Genomic DNA, 19339 nt, shown 5'->3' on the forward strand with positions numbered 1-19339 from the left:
TGCTCTGTGACAACCAAGAGGGAGTGGGATGGGGTGGGAGATGGGAGGGAGGTTCAAGAGGGAGGAGACATGTGTACATCTAGGGCTGATTCATGTCGATATATGGCAGAAACCAACACAACATTGCAAAGCAATTATCCTCCAATTAAAAATAAATAATAATTAATATTATTTTTATTTATTTGTCTGTGTGGGTCTTAGCTGCAGTGTGTGGAATCTAGTTCCCTGACAAGGGACTGAACCCAGGTCCCCTGCATTGGGAGTGTAAAGTCCTAACCACTGGACCACCAAAGGAAGTTCCCCATTAGTCTTCAATACTATTTTGCTCTCCATCCATTAAGATGTACCAGTTGAGCCTGTGCTCTCATATAAATGACATAATCTCTCCTAGATGGATATATGTGTCTATAGAGGGCTTTAAAAACTCTAGAAAAATATAACCTCAAGAGCAGATGGATCACTTTCCTGTGGTTATCAAGTCCAATTCAATTAGGGGGATGAAAGGGATTTTTAAGACCATGAGGTCTAGCTACCCACATGATGCTTACAGCTTTGCTACAGCTCCCCACTATGGGGCCATTCAGTATGTAGCCTAAACACACTGATCCACAGGAACTCAACTCACTTGAGGCATCCCAGGCTGTCCTGGACCTGCCTTATCCTGGGCTGCTTATGGTTCCCACCCATTAGTTCTAGGGTCTCTCCTTGGAGCCTACAGATCTCTGTGAAACTCACACCTAAAGATAATTTCTTCTGTTCCCTCCCTCATATTTAATTTAAACAAGTGGGTTTATTTCCCAGATGTCACTGGATTGATTTTCCAAATGTACTACTGTGCCTCACAAGGTCCTGCTCCCTTTCAAGGCCACTTCATATACTTAGATAAAAACACATAAATATAGTATGTATAATTTCTACATAAATGGGTCCTGTAGTTTATCTCACTCTTTCCAGTCCTGTTCACCATATATATACAGCTGCCACACAGCCATTTCTACCTCCTAGAATTCTGCATCTAGTCCCTCATCTCTCCATTTCCTGTGACACTGATCTGGACCCCTAGTCAAGCCCTCTGATTCATCCTAGTACGATGGCCAAACCCTTCCCAACTTCAGCTCCTCCTCACTCCAATCCAACCCAGGCTACTACCAGAGCTGTCTTCCTACAGGACTTCCTGCTCGGCAACCTTTATTAATGGCTTTTTATCTGCAGGCTCTCCCAGAGTGCCTAGCATACTGACTCAGTCCGTATTGGTGGAGGGAGGGGCTGAACAAAGTGACTGCTTGAGTAGCTAGATTTCATGACTTAGCCGCACTGTCCATTGTTGTCAAAACAGAATTTCCTTGAGTTTTAAATAAGAGCTATTTTATATAACATAGTATTTAGTATTTGGCCTAACAAGCCACTTAAAATTTTTTGGTCAGTTCATGTGTCTGAGTAAATATATTTTTATAGTATTAATTTGATAAATAGTTGTACAGAAATTCTGGTTGCATGCATTCTTCGTGGTGCTCAGACTTTCTAAAGAATAAACTGTAAATATGAAGCAAGAAAGGAAATACCAACATACTGTTATGTAGGAAGATGTCTGCTTTCTACAAGAATCTAGAAAGCAAGTCAAAGCAAAATAACTTCACAGTATGATGATATAGCTATTAAACTAGCAATCATAAATCGAATTTGAAAAGCCAGTGCTGGTGGCCTGGGAGGAAGTGGTTCACTTTAGACGCTGATGGTGGCCCCACAGATTGGCTCCAGATTTCTGATGAGCACTGTTGTCTTGCATAAAAAAACTATAAAATTTCTCACACTTTTGGTGCCAAAGATTTAGCTGGAAGAACACACCTTAAGGAAATTAAATGTCTATACTACTTACATTAGTGACAACTAGGGCAGCTCTCAAATTCCCCAAATAGGAGAAAGACTAAGCTAGCCATGTGCCACTGTACACATCAGCCAAAAGATACATGATGAAGTCACTTAAAATGACAAGCACACATGGCCTATTTCAATAAATAGAGGTACATACTCAGTTTCAGCAATAGTTGAACAGAAATTTTATAATTAAGAACAAGGGTTCTGAAAGCAGACATTTCTTGGTTTGAATCATGGCATTGCCCTCCATACCCTTTCATGAAATGTTTCCTTCTAAGAATGGATTTGGAACCATGCAGGACCTATAAGCAGCTACTTGCTCATGAGGAGATGTGTATATTCTTATTTGAGTAGAAAAGACAGATGCTTAGACAGCAGACTCTGCCCAAGCTGACATCTTAGCAGTCACTTGCTGGCCATGTGACCTCAGGCAAGTGATTAAACTGCCATACATTCTAGCTGCAATGCATGTGTCTAATATCATTACTAGTAGATGAATATACAGCTTATAATAAGACCTACCTGTTAGAGTTCTTCTGTGGTTGAAATGAGATGATGCCCGGAGAGTGTTCAGCATAGTGACCAACATGTAGTAAGTTCTCAGTAAATATTAGCAGTTTGCATTCTTCAACTAAACTACTGCTCTCCCACTATGGTCCAGGCATTGCATCAGGTACACCCACAACATTAAATTCATGCAAGAACCTTACTAAGGCAATGTTGTTATACAAAATACAGTTAAAGAAATGGGCTCAGAGAAGGATCTGTGAATATTAGGCAAGAAAAAAAGAATGCAAGAATCCCAATTACAAACATAAAAATGATATGCACTGATACATTTGCAATGATTTAGATCATAATGATCATTGGGGGTTCCCTGGTGACTCAGATAAAGAATCTGCCTGCAAAAGACTCTACCAGAAAATTATTAGAGCTAATCAATGAATATAGTAAAGTAGCAGGATATAAAATTAACACACAGAAATCCCTTGCATTCCTATACACTAACAATGAAAAAACAGAAAGAGAAATTAAGGAAACAATATCATTCACCATTGCAACAAAAAGAATAAAATACTTAGGAGTATATCTACCTAAAGAAACAAAAGACCTATACATAGAAAACTATAAAACACTGATGAAAGAAATCAAAGAGGACACAAACAGACGGAGAAACATACCGTGTTCATGGATTGGAAGAATCAATATTGTCAAAATGGCTATTCTATCCAAAGCAATCTATAGATTCAATGCAATCCCTATCAGGCTACCAACGGTATTTTTCACAGAACTAGAACAAATAATTTCACAATTTGTATGGAAATACAAAAAACCTCGAATAGCCAAAGTAATCTTGAGAAAGAAGAATGGAACTGGAGGAATCAACCTGCCTGACTTCAGACTCTACTACAAAGCCACAGTCATCAAGACAGTATGGTACTGGCACAAAGACAGAAATATAGATCAATGGAACAGAATAGAAAGCCCAGAGATAAATCCACGAACCTATGGACACCTTATCTTTGACAAAGGAGGCAAGGACATACAATGGAAAAAAGACAACCTCTTTAACAAGTGGTGCTGGCAAAACTGGTCAACCACTTGTAAAAGATTGAAACTAGAACACTTTCTAACACCATACACAAAAATAAACTCAAAATGGATTAAAGATCTAAATGTAAGACCAGAAACTATAAAACTCCTAGAGGAGAACATAGGCAAAACACTCTCTGACATGAATCACAGCAGGATCCTCTATGACCCACCGCCCAGAATATTGGAAATAAAAGCAAAAATGAACAAATGGGACCTAATGAAACTTAAAAGCTTTTGCACTACAAAGGAAACTATAAGTAAGGTGAAAAGACAGCCCTCAGATTGGGAGAAAATAATAGCAAATGAAGCAACAGACAAAGGATTAATCTCAAAAATATACAAGCAACTCCTGCAGCTCAATTCCAGAAAAATAAATGACCCAATCAAAAAATGGGCCAAAGAACTAAACAGAAATTTCTCCAAAGAAGACATACAGATATAGCTAAGAAACACATGAAAAGATGCTCAACATCACTCATTATCAGAGAAATGCAAATCAAAACCACAATGAGGTACCATTACACGCCAGTCAGGATGACTGCTATCCAAAAGTCTACAAGCAATAAATGCTGGAGAGGGTGTGGAGAAAAGGGAACCCTCTTACACTGTTGGTGGGAATGCAAACTAGTATAGCCACTATGGAAAACAATGTGGAGATTTCTTAAAAAACTGGAAATAGAACTGCCATATGACCCAGCAATACCACTTCTGGGCATATACACTGAGGAAACCAGATCTGAAAGAGACACGTGCACCCCAATGTTCATCGCAGCACTGTTTATAATAGCCAGGACATGGAAGCAACCTAGATGCCCATCAGCAGATGAATGGATAAAGAAGCTGTGGTACATATACACCATGGAATATTACTCAGCCATTAAAAAGAATTCATTTGAATCAGTTCTAATGAGATGGATGAAACTGGAGCCCATTATACAGAGTGAAGTAAGCCAGAAAGATAAAGATCATTACAGCATACTAACACATATATATGGAATTTAGAAAGATGGTAATGATAACCCTATACGCAAAACAGAAAAAGAGACACAGATGTACAGAACAGACTTTTGGACTCTGTGGGAGAAGGCGAGGGTGGGATGTTTCGAGAGAACAGCATGTATATTATCTATAGGGAAACAGATCACCAGCCCAGGTGGTATGCATGAGACAAATGCTCGGGCCTGGTACACTGGGAAGACCCAGAGGAATCGGGTGGAGAGGGAGGTGGGAGGGGGGATCAGAATGGGGAACACATGTAACTCCATGGCTGATTCATGTCAATGTATGACAAAACCCACTGCAATGTTGTGAAGTAATTAGCCTCCAACTAATAAAAATAAATGAAAAAGAAAAAAAAAAGAAAAGTAAAAGAAAAGTAAAAAAAAAAAAAAAAATCTGCCTGCACTGCAGGAGACCTGGGTTCGATCCCTGGGTTAGGAAGATTCCCTGGAGAAGGGAATGGCTATCCAGGGGTTCACTTGGTTTAAAGTTAGTCAAGTTTCTTTGTATTTTCAAGGAGGAGCAAGCAAATATGAACTGAGGACCCAGTCCCACAGCCTTTATTGTGCCATGCCATTCTTTCCCCTAAGCAAGGACCATGCTGTGTATTAAATGTCACCTGAGTGTTGGCTTCTGACCAGCAAGTGCTTACCTGGAGGAGATAGAGGAGTCCTGGGACAAACAAGGTGAGTGGGTACAGAGACTGGTACGTTGCTAAGGCAAGAAAGATAGCACTGAGGAAGGCACTACCTGTAAAAAGAAATAAATACATGGTCTAATCCAGGCACATCAATTAGGATTCAATTCAGCCAGTCCCCCCAACAAGAAACTTCCCATAACTGCTGTCAAATAATCTGTCAAATGTCTCCTGGTGCCTAGGATGTATGCAAACTCATAAGAGTGAGAACTTCTCGGCTTAATTTCTAATGAAAGGAAACCAAGAAAGTCAAAACCACTTACCTTTAGCAACACCACTGGTATATTTCTTGTAAAATTTTCAGACCCAGAAAGATTTCACAAAACTTCAGCCCAAAGATGAATAAAAAGATCTAGTCTGTTAACACCCATGTCCTGTTTAACTAAACAGTTTATTAAGCTTACAATTATTGCTTATGAGATTCAGAGCTGTGAAACCTATACTTTTTTGGGGGTTCGCATTGGGCAGCATGCAGGACCTTTGTTCCCCAACCAGGGATCAAACCTGGACCCCCTCAGTGGAAGCACAGAGCCCTAACCACTGAATCACCAGGGAAGTCCCTGTAACCTATACTTATGATTGTTGCAACACTCCATCACTATTTTTATAATATCCTTTCCTTTTGTACTCTCTTTTGGTCATATGCTTTTTATTTTTTCAAATTAATATCTATTTATCTTTATTAATAATGTCCCTATTCTCTACATAAAATGGGCCACTATGGAATTACTAAATATGATGTTATAAAGAATTTTCAACGACATGGAGAGATACTTATAACATTCTATTAATTGAAGATCATAAGAGATACATGCTATAACCTCTTTAAAAAAAAAAACAAAACATAAATATATTTTTAAAAAACCTAAATGGCTAGGCCACAAATTTCACAGTGTTTTCCTCTGGGTGGTTGGATTATGGTGATTTTTCATTTTTGCTTCTCTGTATTTTCTAAACTTCCTATAAGGATCCTTTGTTTTTGCCTTCAGAAAAAAACTGGTATCTTGTCTCCCAAGGCAATAGAAATGAAAGCAAAAATAAACAAATAGGACCTAATTAAATTTATAAGCTTTTGTACAGCAAAGGAAATCATAAACAAAACAAAAAGACAACCTACGGACTGGGAGAAAATATTTCTAAATGATACAACTGACAAGGGATTAATTTCTAAAATATATAAACAGCTCACACAATTTAATAACAAAACAAAAAAACCCAAGTCAAAAAATGAGCAGAAGACTTAAACAGATATTTATTTCTCCAAAGAAGACATACAAATGACCAACAAACACATGAAAAGATGTTCAACATCACTAATTATTAGAGAAATGCAAATCAAAACTACAATGAGGTATACCACCTCACACTGGTCAGAAGGACCATCATTAAAAAGTCTACAAATAATAACTGCTGGAGAGGGTGTGGAAAAAAGGGAACCCTCCTACACTGTTGGTGGAAATGTAAGTTGGTGCAGCCACTATGGAAAACAGTATGGAGGTTCCTTAAAAAACTAAAAAATAGAGTTGCAATATAATCCAAAAATCCCACGTCTGGGTGTATATCTGGAGAAAACTCTAGTTCAAAAAGGTACATGCACTCCAATATTAATGGCAGCACTATTTACAAGACATGGAAACAACCTAAATGTCCACCAGCAGATAAAAAATAAAGAAGATGTGGTATATACACTCAACGGAATACTACTCAGCCATAAAGAAGAATGAAATAATGCCATCTGCAGCAACATGGATGGACCAAGAGATTATCATACTAAGTGAAGTTAGAAAGACAAACACCATATGATATCATTTATATGTGGAATCTAAAATATGACACAAATGAACTTATTTATGAAACAGAAAGACTCACAGACATAGAAAATAAATTTACTGTTACCAAAGAGGGAAAGGGGATGACAGAGGGTTAAGTTAGGAGTTTGAGATTAGCAGATGCAAACTACAACATTGTAAATCAATTATACTTCAGTTTAAAAAAACTAGATGGATGTAAGAAAACACTGATAAATATTTTTAAAAACCAAGTAGCTATGCCCTTTCAGATGGTTTAAGATAAAGGAGTACCCTAAAATCAAAGCTAGAGATAGATACCTAGTTTACCACAGAGATTCCAGAGTGGCCCAGAAATCAGTAGAGATCAATTGATGGTCCAAGGCTGGTATCTATAATGATAATATTTCATCAAATAATAGTGTTCATAGTCACTCTTATTAGTGTGGGGTCAACTTTTACTGAAAAAAAAACAGACATCCTCTCAAAGGTGTTTCATAAAAGAAGGAACTATTCACTCCACTCAGTCCAGAAAATTTTACCCTCTCCCAACTCAGCTCCAGAAATAAACAGAAGGAGCTGTTCCATAGGACTTTTCTGCCCACTAATGTGGTCTATGCACAGTGGTTTGACTTGCGTTTTTTTTTTTTAAATTATGGTACAAAAGTGATGAGCATTCAGCAGAATCCATACTTCTAATTTTGAATTTTCTTTTCCCCCAGACTAGTGATGGTGGGCAGCAGCAGCCGCAGCTCCCAGTCAACCACTCAATCGCGAGGTTAAACAATCAACACACTTGCATCCATTCAACTATTCCGCTTTTCACTTTCAGCACAGATTCAATAAATTGCATGAATATTCAACACTTTATTATAAAATAGGCTTTGTGTTGGATGATTTTGTCCACCCAACTGTAGGCTCATGTAGGTGTTCTGAGCACATTTAAGGTAGGCTAGGTTAAACTAAGCTATAATGTTCAGCAGGTGAGGTGCACTCAATGTAGCTTTGACTTAGGTTCACCCTGTGATGGGTTTACTGGGACATAACTTCATTATAAATCAAGGAAGATCTACACTTGGAACATCTAAGAGCCACCTTGGAAGAGGGAGGGTTATGAAAGCGACTACTTCACCAGAGAGTGATGGAGAAAATAACTTTGGGCGCTCCACACTTCAAGCCAACAAAACTCACCAGCTGAAAACAATTCCTCGTTGAAAGAAAGTGGAAAGAAGGCAGAGAAAGGAGGAAGCTGGAAGTAAAAGACCAAGGAGAGAACTCTATAGAATGGGCTATTGTTGACTAATGCCAGCGTGACGGCCTGTATCCACGATACTTGTAAATATGACTGAGCAGGGACAGATTGTGCCCCGCCAAGCTATGTTACCAGCAGAGGCCCCCACACAGCTAGAACCAGAACCAGGTCAATTCTAAGATAGGGAGATGGTGGTGGTGGGCAAGTTGCTATTCTGGAGTCCAACAGCTAGGGGGGACTCAGAATTCCTTGACCAGTGCAAAAAGGTGAATGGTATTTTGTGGGAAACCAGCAAAGAGAGGGGGAAAGCTGGAATGAACCTTTTTTGGGGGGGAAAAAAAACATTTAGCTGTGTCAGGTTTTAGTTGCAGCATGCAGTATCTTTCATTGCGGCAAACAGTCTTCTCTCTAGCTGCAGAGCATTATCAGCTCAGCAGTTGTGGTGCATGGGCTTAGCTGCCCCTCGGCATGTGGGATCTTAGTTCCCTGACCAGGGATAGAACCTGTGTCCCCTGCACTGGAAGGTGTATTTTTAACCACTGGAGCACCAAGGAAGTCCCAAGAACTTTTAAATTTAACAGTGTTTTCTACAGAGATTAATGGCTGTGGGAGTGAGAAGAGGCCCATGTGTCTGTTAACAGAGGAGGGGTAATGTTTCAACTCCATTCATTCTTACAAATGTGGTGAAAACAAATACATGGCTTTCACCCCTCTCTCCTGCAAGAGACTCCAGGGAGTGAAAGAAACAAAGCCACCTTCTGCCCTAAGCACCCGAGATTAGTAATTATTTGTCTGGAGCAGCTAACTATTTATAAGGCCCAAGAGAGAAGAAACTGCTCCCAGCTAAAAAATGGATTTGTGAGTTTTAGAATACTTGCTTCCAAGATCAGGAAGAAGCAGTCTTTCTCCTTGAATGAAATAATTAGGAAGGAAAAATCTGTTCCTTCTGCTAGTCCCTCTACCAGTATGTGGCATCAGCAGCTCTCTGGACATTGCAGCTCTTCTTCAACCCTCCTGCTCTCACAATCCTTCCACCAGTCACCACGCCCCCCTGACCCACCTCTGGAATATCCATCACTGCAATTCGCCCTCTCAACTTCTCTCACCAGTTTTTAGCAGGTTCTTCTTCTCAGTGGTCTCCCCACCTCCCTCCCATCCAATCCATCCTCCACAGAAGTACTGGAAGGAAACTTCTAAAAGACAGTTTAGATTGTGACAAGCCCCTCTTAAAAGGCTTCTCAGGGTTGTGACAAGCCCCTCTTAAAAGGCTTCTCAGGGTTCTATTTCATCTATCAGATTATGTCCAAATTCTAGCAGCAAACAAGACCCTTCACTGAGAACTTCCCTGGCAGTCCAGTGGCTAAGACTCCACACTCCCAAAGCAGGGGGCCAGGGTTCGATCCCTGGTCAGAGAACTAGATCCCACATGCCCCAACTAAGAGTTTCCATGCTGCAAGTAAAGATCCCACATGTAGCTACGAAGATTGAAGATCCTGTGCACCGCAACTAAGTCCTGGCGCAGCCAAATAATTAATTAATTACTTTTTAAAAAGACCCTTCACTAGCTGGGTCTTATTTCCTGAGCTTCATCTCTTACCATCTCCTACACATCCTCTGTTCTTCTGCTACACTGGATCATTCTCCAATGTCTAAAAACATCATTCCCTTTCATTCTTCTGTGTCTGTTCTCAGGCTATTTCTTAGCTGTTCTTCCCTGTCCTCCTTCTAGTAGAGACCCATCCTTTAGTGACCAGCTGAAATGTTACTTCCTCTATGAGGCCTAAGCAGAGATGCTAATGATAGTCAAGTATAGCTACCATTTACCCATCACTTACTAAGGGCTAGGCACCTATCCTCTGTATGTCAAAGCTCTTCAGGTGAATAAATCAAGGTACAGAAACGAAGATAATGTATCAAGTTAAGTAACGGGATCACTCGGCTGATTCCAGTGCCCATTTTCTTACTCATTCAACACTCTCATTCAGTACTGACACTCTTCTAATAATTTGCTAATATTTCTCTCTCATGTGTCTGAGTTAATCAAAGGCAATAAACCTCTCTTAACTTAGAATCTCTAGCATCTTAGCACAATACCTCGCCTACATGGTGAATGAATGAATATCATTCAGTGATACATGTGAAATCCTTTTTATTTTTGTAATTATCTTGTTTTTATTTGGCTGCACTGTGCAGCTTGTGGGATTTTAGCTCCTGGACCAGGGATCAAACCCACGCTCGCCGAAGTGAAAGTGCAAAGTCCTAACCACTGAACCACCAGGGAGTTCCCCTGAAAACTCTTTTAACAATCTTAGGAGAAAATCAATTTTCTTTTTTTTTTTAATTGAGATATAATTGACATATAACATTACGTAAGTTTTAGATGTACAACATAATGATTTGATATTTCTACATATTGTGAAATGATCACCTTAAGTCTAATCAAGACCAATGTTCTTGAGAAAGGAAAACTTACGAAGTATAAAATACAGAGTAATGAAACATGTAGTGTTAGTCATTCGGTCATGTCCTACTCTTTGAGATCCCATGGATTGTAGCCCTCCAGGCTCTTCTGTCCACAGAATTCTCCAGGCAAGAATACTGGAGTGGGTTGCCATTCCCTTCTCCAGGGGATCTTCCCAACCCAGGGATCGAACCCAGGTCTCCTGCATTTCAGGCAGATTCTTTACCATCTAAGCCATAAGCCACTTGCCATAGACTCTGACTTTTAAATAAAACAGACCCTTCAGAATAGCAGTTGAGGACCTGTGGCAGGCGGCCAGCACAGAGGATGTGGAGCAAACTATTAGAAGACTGAGGCCTCTGGTCTGGGGGCAGAAATGTGGTCCTGCAATAGTCAGGAGCCTGGTGTGTGGGAGGCTAGGGCATGTGTGGATGGCGCACACGCACAGTCTGAGCAACAGCGAGGGGGGAGTGTAGAGGCACACAAGAGACTCAGACAGGGCTGACATGGTTTTTTTAAAAAAAAATAGAAGAGGCAAGAAAAGTGAATTAGGAAGGCAGGAGGATGGAATGTGCTTGGGACAGGGTCAGGAAAGATAAAAATAAAAGGTGTTTTCAAATGTTTTAGACACTCTTCAGAGTCCCTCGGACTGCAAGGAGATCAAACCAATCAATCCTAAAGGAAATCAACCCTGAATATTCATTGGAAGGACTGATGCTGAAGCTCCAGTCCTTTGGCCACCTGATGCAAAGAGCCAACTCACTGGAAAAGACCCTGATGCTGGGAAAGACTGAAGGCAGGAGAAGAGGGCTGCAGAAGGTGAGAAGGTTGGATGGCATCACTGACTCAATGGACATGAGTTTGAGCAAACTCCGAGAGATAGTGAAGGACAGGGAAGGGTGGTGTGCTGCAGTCCATAGGGTCACAAAGAGTTAGACACAACTCAGAGACAGAACAACAACAATACAATATGCAAACATTTCTGGAGTGCCGGTTCTATGCCAAGCCTGTGCTGAGTGCGGAAGACTGATGACTCAGATAGTTTCTGTCCTCAGGGAGCTCCCAGTAAACAATGACAAAATATGGGAGGAAAGTACGATGGAAGTATTCAGAACCCATCAGGAGAAGATGACACCTGAGTTTTGAACAATGAGTAGGTGAGGCCTGGCAGTCCAAGGGAACAGCAGTTGCACAGGCAGGAGGGCGAGGGGAAGAATGGTGTGGTGGGGGTGGAGGGATGAGGACTGTAATTAGCTCAACATGGCAAAAACAGAGTTGGAAGGAGTGGCTGGAAGAGGGTGCAAAAGGGACTTTTGTAAATGTTGGTAACATCCTGTTTCTTAATGTGTTGGTTACTCATCATCTTGTGAAAATTCATTGAACTGTACACTAATGATCTGTGCTCTTTTCTGTATATATGTTGTACTTCAACAAAAAGTTATAATCTAAGAAGTCTCAGCAAGGGACTTCCATGGTGGTTCAGTGCTTAAGACCGTGCTTCCAATGCAAGGGGTGGGAGTTCAATCCCTAGTCCAAGAACTAAGACCCCACATGCCACGCAGTGTGGCCAAAAACAGTCTCAGCAAGCAAGTAGGTAGGGGTCAAATCAAGAAAGGCTTAGCTTGCACAATCATTCAAGAACATGTCTACAAGCCTGGGCATGGTATTGCAAATAATAACAAAGTGGCAGCCTCATTTGGGCAAGAGCTAGGGCATCCTGCTTGTCTAACCAGGAGAAACTATACCAAGAAGACTGAATTTTACCAAAAAAAAAAAAGATATAATTGCTACCATTTATCTGCTAGAATGGCCCAGATACTCAGACACTAGGTTTTCTGTACCAGCTCTAGTCTTTGGCCTTATTGTAAGAATATTAAAGTAAATTAGTCAACTGTATATGTGCACTGGCTACAGGAAATTTCATTATCTAGCCAATCGAGCTTTGACTATGTTTTCCAAGCCTCTATTTGTTTCAGCGTGAAGGCCAAAACAAGCCTTGGCAAGACCTGGGCTAACACTCTGCCTCCAGAGACTGTACTTTGAAGGGATCTGGGCCTGGGTAGGGGGCAGAGCTATAGGACAATGCAGTAATGTCGATGAGGTGGGGCTGTGGGGGCTGGTTCAAGACGTGGAATTCAAGGAGAATAAGCAGAGACTCGGACACAGACAGCGACCTGTACTAGAATAGGCAGTAGGACAGACTGGAATGTGGTCAAAAGGACTGAGGTCCCACAGGACACTCAGAAGAGGAAGTTGCACTAGGGCCTGAACAGCAAGCAAGACGACTGGGCAGGAGGAGGGGCTGGGGCCTGGCCCAGTGTTCCAGCCTCCTCACCCAGTATTCTTTCAACAGTGCAGGCTTTCTCAGAGTGGTCCATGCATATCAGTAATGATGACGATGATAATTCACTGAGCATATATTCTGTTCCAGCCTCGACTCTGAGCACTTTAAACCTATTAAGTCCTTTAGTCCTTCCAATAATTCCATGAAGCTGGTACTATTTCTATCCCGATTTTACAGACAGATCAACTGAAGGACAGAGATGTTATTCGCCAAGGGTTCCCAAACTGGTGAACAGTAACAGACTATCAACCAAGACAGTCGCATTCCAGAGCCCTTAGTCTTTAACTGCGTCACTATGCTACCTTCTAGACCTCAGTCCATGACTGTATCATTAACATCACAACAAACAGAGCAACTATTTGACTGGGTTTTTGTTTCTTGTTTATTCCTCCACTAATCCATGAGGCTGATCTTATCTGTGTGATCAAACTGAGGCTCTAGAGGCTGTGTGATCTGCCTGAGGCCTCAGCACTGGTAACTAAAACAAACAGGTTTCCAAGTTGGGTTGATCTGACAAAATCCCAGGCTGATTCATCCTAGGGTCCTTGGGCCTGTGAAAAGGTTACCCAGAGGAACCACATATGGAAGTGACGGGTTCATCAGGGCTCAAGATCACCACTCTGCCATGTTCTTCCAGGGCTCCAGGAAGAGAACCTCTCATTTCAACCTTCTCCCAAGTCCTTTCCAGAAGACTCAGGCAGACCTTGTCTATCCTGAGGGGTCTTTTAAATAGGAAGATAATATTAAGAGTAACAATCAGCACCGCCATTTACTGAGCATCCAGTACCTGCCCCTACACTACACTGTTTCACATTACCATCTCATTCATTCTTTATGTTCCCTTTATGCAGTAGAGATTGTTTCAGTTCCCATGTTATAGACAAGGAAACTGAGGCCCCAAACAGTTAAGTCACTTGCTTAAGGTGATACTGTCACGAAGGGCTGAAGCTACAATTAGCTACCAGGTCTGTCTGGACTGAAAAAAAATGCACAACCTAAAAAGTTGAGATTTGTGTTTTATTTGGTGGACAAGACTGAGGACTTAAGCTTGAGACAAACCATCTCACATAGCTCTCAGAGACTGCTTCCAAAGAAGTAAGGGAAGACCCAGGATATATAGCAGCGTTTTCGTTTTTTTGTTTTAAACTTTATTTTGTATTGGGGTACAGCTGATTAACAATGTTGTGACAGTTTCAGGTGAAGAGTGAAGGGACTCAGCCATGCATATACATGTGCCCTATAGTAGTTTTTGAAACAAAGACCAGGTAATTTGAACATCAAAAATCTACTGTTAATGAAAGAAAACTAGATATCTCAAGTTAAGGAATTTAGCACTTTTCTTTAAAAAAGCAGGTGCAAGAGTTTTACTGACATCATTCCTTTGATATGCACCTCAGCTACCTGGGTGGATACATTATCATCCTGAGCCTCCTCAGGGTGCAGTGTCTGAGGGTAAGGGGGGAAAAGGGGGAGACTGGCTGCAGCACTGACCACTAAATGGGGTCATCCTGTTTCTAGCCTGAGTTCCTTCCAGGTTCACTTTCAGGGCAGCTGTAATGTGATGGCTTGAGGGCTGCAACACCCTTTATTTACTGATTTTGAAGGCAACATTTTTTCGTTAACATCTATCTGACATCAGAGGAGCCTGAGCTCTTACACTGGACTACCTCTGGTAGTACTGATCTTTCTTTTCCCTTGGGAAGCAAGTGCTGTCATCCAGGCCTCTTTTGGTGGAATAAGGACAGTTGGAAGGGTCCTTAGGCGGCAAACCTCAAGAATTTCCAGCCTGGAGCATCTCACTGTTGACAAACACCCACAGTGAACAGGCAGGATACCTATTAACATCTGTTTGTTTTCCTTGTGAAAACCTAATGAAGACAACTTCAGAGGGATGGAGTATTTTAACTAGCTCACTGATACGCAGAGTACTCCTTCACCAAAGCTCCAACCTCTGAACTGAAACCAAAAACGCTTCACTAAACTAACATCGACCCTGCCTACAGACCTGAGATTCTAGGCCAACATCCCAACAAGGACATCACAATACATTGGCCTGGACCTTGTCCTGGCCTGTGGCTCTTGGCGTGTCCCAGACAACCCTGGCCTGACACACAGGAAGTAAACGGAGAGCAAGGAGAAGGACTCAAGGGGACAAAGCAAATGAGGCCACTCCCTTCTGGGGGGCAGCTGCTCCATCAAAGTCTGGGAAGAGAGGTACTAAGTTAACTTCCACGGTCCCTTATCAATTAAGTTAATTTATTTTAAAGTATGTGCTCATTGAAGAAGCTTTGGAAAAAAACAGATATGAGGAAGAAACAAAAATTACTCATGAACTTACTCTACTAGAAACAAGTATTACTCTTTTGGAATCTATTTTCTATTTGTGCTGTTGTTTTCACATAGTTGAGATTATATTTTATTAAAATATATAATTTTGTACTCAGTTGTAAAAAATAAATGTAGTCTCACTTAATTTAGAATTATTATTAAATATCACATGCATGGGTAAATTGTATTTTCTTTAATTACATGGACAAACTTATGTTTTACTCAGTCATTCCTCTATTTTGAAGTAGTTTCCAATTTTTCTATTATAAACAATCCTTAATTAATGACTTTGTATCATAAAGCCTGGTCTGTAATTCTGCATTATTTTAGAATTAGGTTATCAAAACTAAAATTCATAAAAGTACAAACATTTTACTGCCAAACTGCTTTCCAAGAGGGTTGTACTAATTTATAAGTCAACTTGTGATGTGGGAAAATGCCAATTTGACAGCACTTTGCCAGCACTGAGAATTATCTTCTAAAATCTTTGCCGATTTGAAAGGGAATAAAAAAGCCACTTCTCCGTGTTTTCAATTTGGTTTGCTATATTACTTATCTAATAACTAATATCTGAGGTTATCGATATTTCTCCCAGCAATTTTGATTCCAGCTTGTGCTTCATCCACCCCAGCATGATGTACTCTGCGTAGAAGTTAAATAAGCAGGGTGACAATATACAGCCTTGACATACTCCTTTCCCGATTTGGAACCAGTCTGTTGTTTCATGTCCAGTCCTAACTGTTGCTTCTTGACCTGCATATAGATCTCCCAGGAGGCAGGTCAGGTGGGCTGGTATTCCCATCTCTTGAAGAATTTTCCACAGTTTGTTGTGATCCACACAGTCAAAGGCTTTGGCATAGTCAGTAAAACAGAAGTAGATGTTTTTCTGGAACTCTCTTTTTTGATGATCCAACGGATGTTGGCAATTTGATCTCTGGTTCCTCTGCCTTTTCTAAATCCAGCTTGAACATCTGTAAGTTCACAGTTCATGTATTATTGAAGCCTGGCTTGGAGGATTTTGAGCATTACTTTGCTAGACTGTGAGATGAGTTCAGTTGTGCACTAGTTTGAACATTCTTTGGCATTGCCTTTCTTTGGGATTGGAATGAAAACTGACCTCTTCCAGTCCTGTGGCTACTACTGAGTTTTCCAAATTTGCTGGCATATTGAGTGCAGCACTTTCACAGCATCATCTTTGAGGATTTGAAATAGCTCAACTGGAATTCCATCACCTCTACTAGCTTTGTTCGTAGTGATGCTTGCTAAGGCCCACTTGACTTCGCACTCCAGGATGTCTGGCTCTAGGTGAGTGATCACACCATCGTGGTTATCTGGGTCATGAAGATCCTTTTTGTATAGTTCTTCTGTGTATTCTTGCCACCTCTTCTTAATATCTTCTGCTTCTGTTAGGTCCTTACCATTTCTGTCCTTTATTGTGTCCATCTTTGCATGAAATATTCCCTTGGTATCTCTAATTTTTTGAAGAGAGCTCTGGTCTTTCCCATTCTATTGTTTATCTCTATGTCTTTGCATTGATCACTGAGGAAGGCTTTCTTATCTTTCCTTGCTATTCTTTGGAACTCTGCATTCAAATGGGTATATCTTTCCTTTTCTCCTTTGCTTTTAGCTTCTTTTCTCAGCTATTTGTAAGGCCTCCTCAGACAACCATTTTGCGTTTTTGCACTTCTTTTCCTTGGGGATGGTCCTGATCCCTGCCTCCTGTACAAGGTCACTAACCTCCGTTCATAGTTCTTCAGGCACTCTATAAGATATAATCCCTTGAATCTATTTGCCATTTCCACTGTATAATCGTTAAGGGATTTGATTTAGGTCATACCTGAATGGTCCAATGGTTTTCCCAATTTTCTTCAATTTAAGTCTGAATATGGCAATAAGGAGTTCATGATCTGAGCCACAGTCAGCTCCCAGTCTTGTTTTGCTGACTGTATAGAGCTTCTCCATCTTTGGCTGCAAAGAATATAATCAATCTGATTTTGGTATTGACCATCTGGTGATGTCCATGTATAAAGTCTTCTCTTGTGTTTGTGGAAGAGGGTGTTTGCTATGACCAGTGTGTTTTCTTGGCAAAGAAACACAAGGTACTCCAAGGCCAAATTTGCCTGTTACTCCAGGTATCTCTTGACTTCCTATCTTTGCGTTACAGTTCCCTATAATGAAAAGGACATCTTTTTTGGGTATTACTTCTAGAAGGTCTTGTAGGTGTTCACAGAACCGTTCAACTTCAGCTTCTTCAGCATTACTGGCTGGGGCATAGACTTGAATTACTGTGATATTGAACAGTATCACAATATCACTGCAGATGGTGAATGCAGCCATGAAATTAAAAGACGCTGGCATCTTGGGAGAAAAGCTATGACCAACCTAGATAGCATATTAAAAAGCAGAAACATTACTTTGCCAACAGAGGTCTATCTAGTCAAAGCTATGGTTTTTCCAGTAGTCATGTATGGATGTGAGAGTTGGACCATAAAGAAAGCTAAGCGCCAAAGAACTGATGCTTTTGAACTGTGGTGTTGGAGAAGACTCTTGAGAGTCCCTTGGACTGCAAGGAGAACCAACCAGTCCATCCTAAAGGAAATCAGTCCTGAATATTCATTGGAAGGACTGATGCTGAAGTGGAAGCTCCAATACTTTGGCCACCTGATGCAAAGGACTGACTCACTGGAAAAAGACCCTGATGCTGGGAAGGACTGAAGGTGGGAGGAGAAGGGGATGACAGAGAATGAGATGGTTGCATGGCATCACTGACTCAATGGATATGATTTTGAGTAAGCTTTGGGAGTTGGTGATGGACAGGGAAGCCTGGTGTGCTGCAGTCCATGGGATCACAAAGAGTCGGACATGATTGAGTGAACTGAACTGAACTGATTAGTTACCTATGGAGTTGAGTATTTCTTCATCATTTTAGTCATTTATATCCCTTCTTTTGTGAATTCTCCCAACTGTTTTCATCTTTAATTAATTATTCTGTCATTAATTTCATTAAATATCTAATTATGTGGTACAAATGTGAAATGTAGAAGAGTTGCAAATTTTATAACTGAACTAACTTTGTATATACTATTAATAGAGATTACTAATATACCCTAAGAGTTAGAGTAGTTCGGAGACCTAACTAAAATAGAATTCTGAAAATATTTTAACAGATTAGAAATGTTACTTGTGACAGTCTCTATTTATAGCCGCCAACAATGGAAAATAACTTAGGTGTCCAGCAAAAGGGAAGGCCTGGGACCCCATGACAAGTACACCTGAGGAATGGAAGAGAAGGTGGGGTAGGGGGGGATGATAAAAGACTTTTACTTCTCATTTCATATGTTTGAACTTCTTTTATTTTTACCAAGTACTTTACTCCTAAAACTTAAAAAAATTAAATTTAGATTTAAAGAAACTAATAAATATGTGACCAATGTCATATATGATTCATATGAGACAAATAATAAAAGTAAAACAAAACTGTGCATACAATATCACAAAAAAGTTTATAAAATTCACTTGACAGAAATCTGAAGTGACATAATAAAAATTTTTTTCTGTGGAATCAAAAACAGTGTGGCTGTCAAAGAGTTATATATAACTTTTTAATATGATTTTTCCCCCTCAAACAAAATCTTTTCATTGACCTATGAAGTCTTATGAAAGATGTTCTTCAAATGATATACTTTACATTTTTGTGTGAGACTCCTATTGTACACACCTCAGAGGGCATGTCTTCAGTCTTTCTAGCTTTGTGCTTGACTATTTTATTATTATTTTTTTAATGTTTTGGGCATACTGTGTGGCATGTGAAATCTTATTTCCCTGACCATGTATAGAACTTTCACCCCCTGCATTAGAAGTGAGAAGTCTTAAGCACTGGACTGCCAGGGAAATTCCTCAGCTATTTTAAAGGTGACATTTCCAAAGGCCAGTTCAATCCCTTCTGCCAGGTGGCAGCAAATAGTTCTTACTTTAATGGACACCAGGCACCTTGATAAAT

General features: G+C 40.4%; 1 protein-coding gene across 1 annotated transcript in view; it reads right to left on the minus strand.

Moving 5' to 3' along the window:
* Window positions 1-19339, minus strand: part of PIGU (phosphatidylinositol glycan anchor biosynthesis class U) — a 91785-nt gene that overhangs the window by 44775 nt on the left and 27671 nt on the right. Inside the window, exon 7 of the mRNA XM_061127109.1 lies at window positions 5123-5220. Coding sequence (XP_060983092.1) covers window positions 5123-5220 — 98 coding nt within the window. The remainder of the gene's footprint in view (window positions 1-5122; window positions 5221-19339) is intronic.

Source organism: Dama dama, chromosome 23 (genome assembly GCF_033118175.1).
Source record: "Dama dama isolate Ldn47 chromosome 23, ASM3311817v1, whole genome shotgun sequence".
NCBI classification, from domain to species: domain Eukaryota; kingdom Metazoa; phylum Chordata; class Mammalia; order Artiodactyla; family Cervidae; genus Dama; species Dama dama.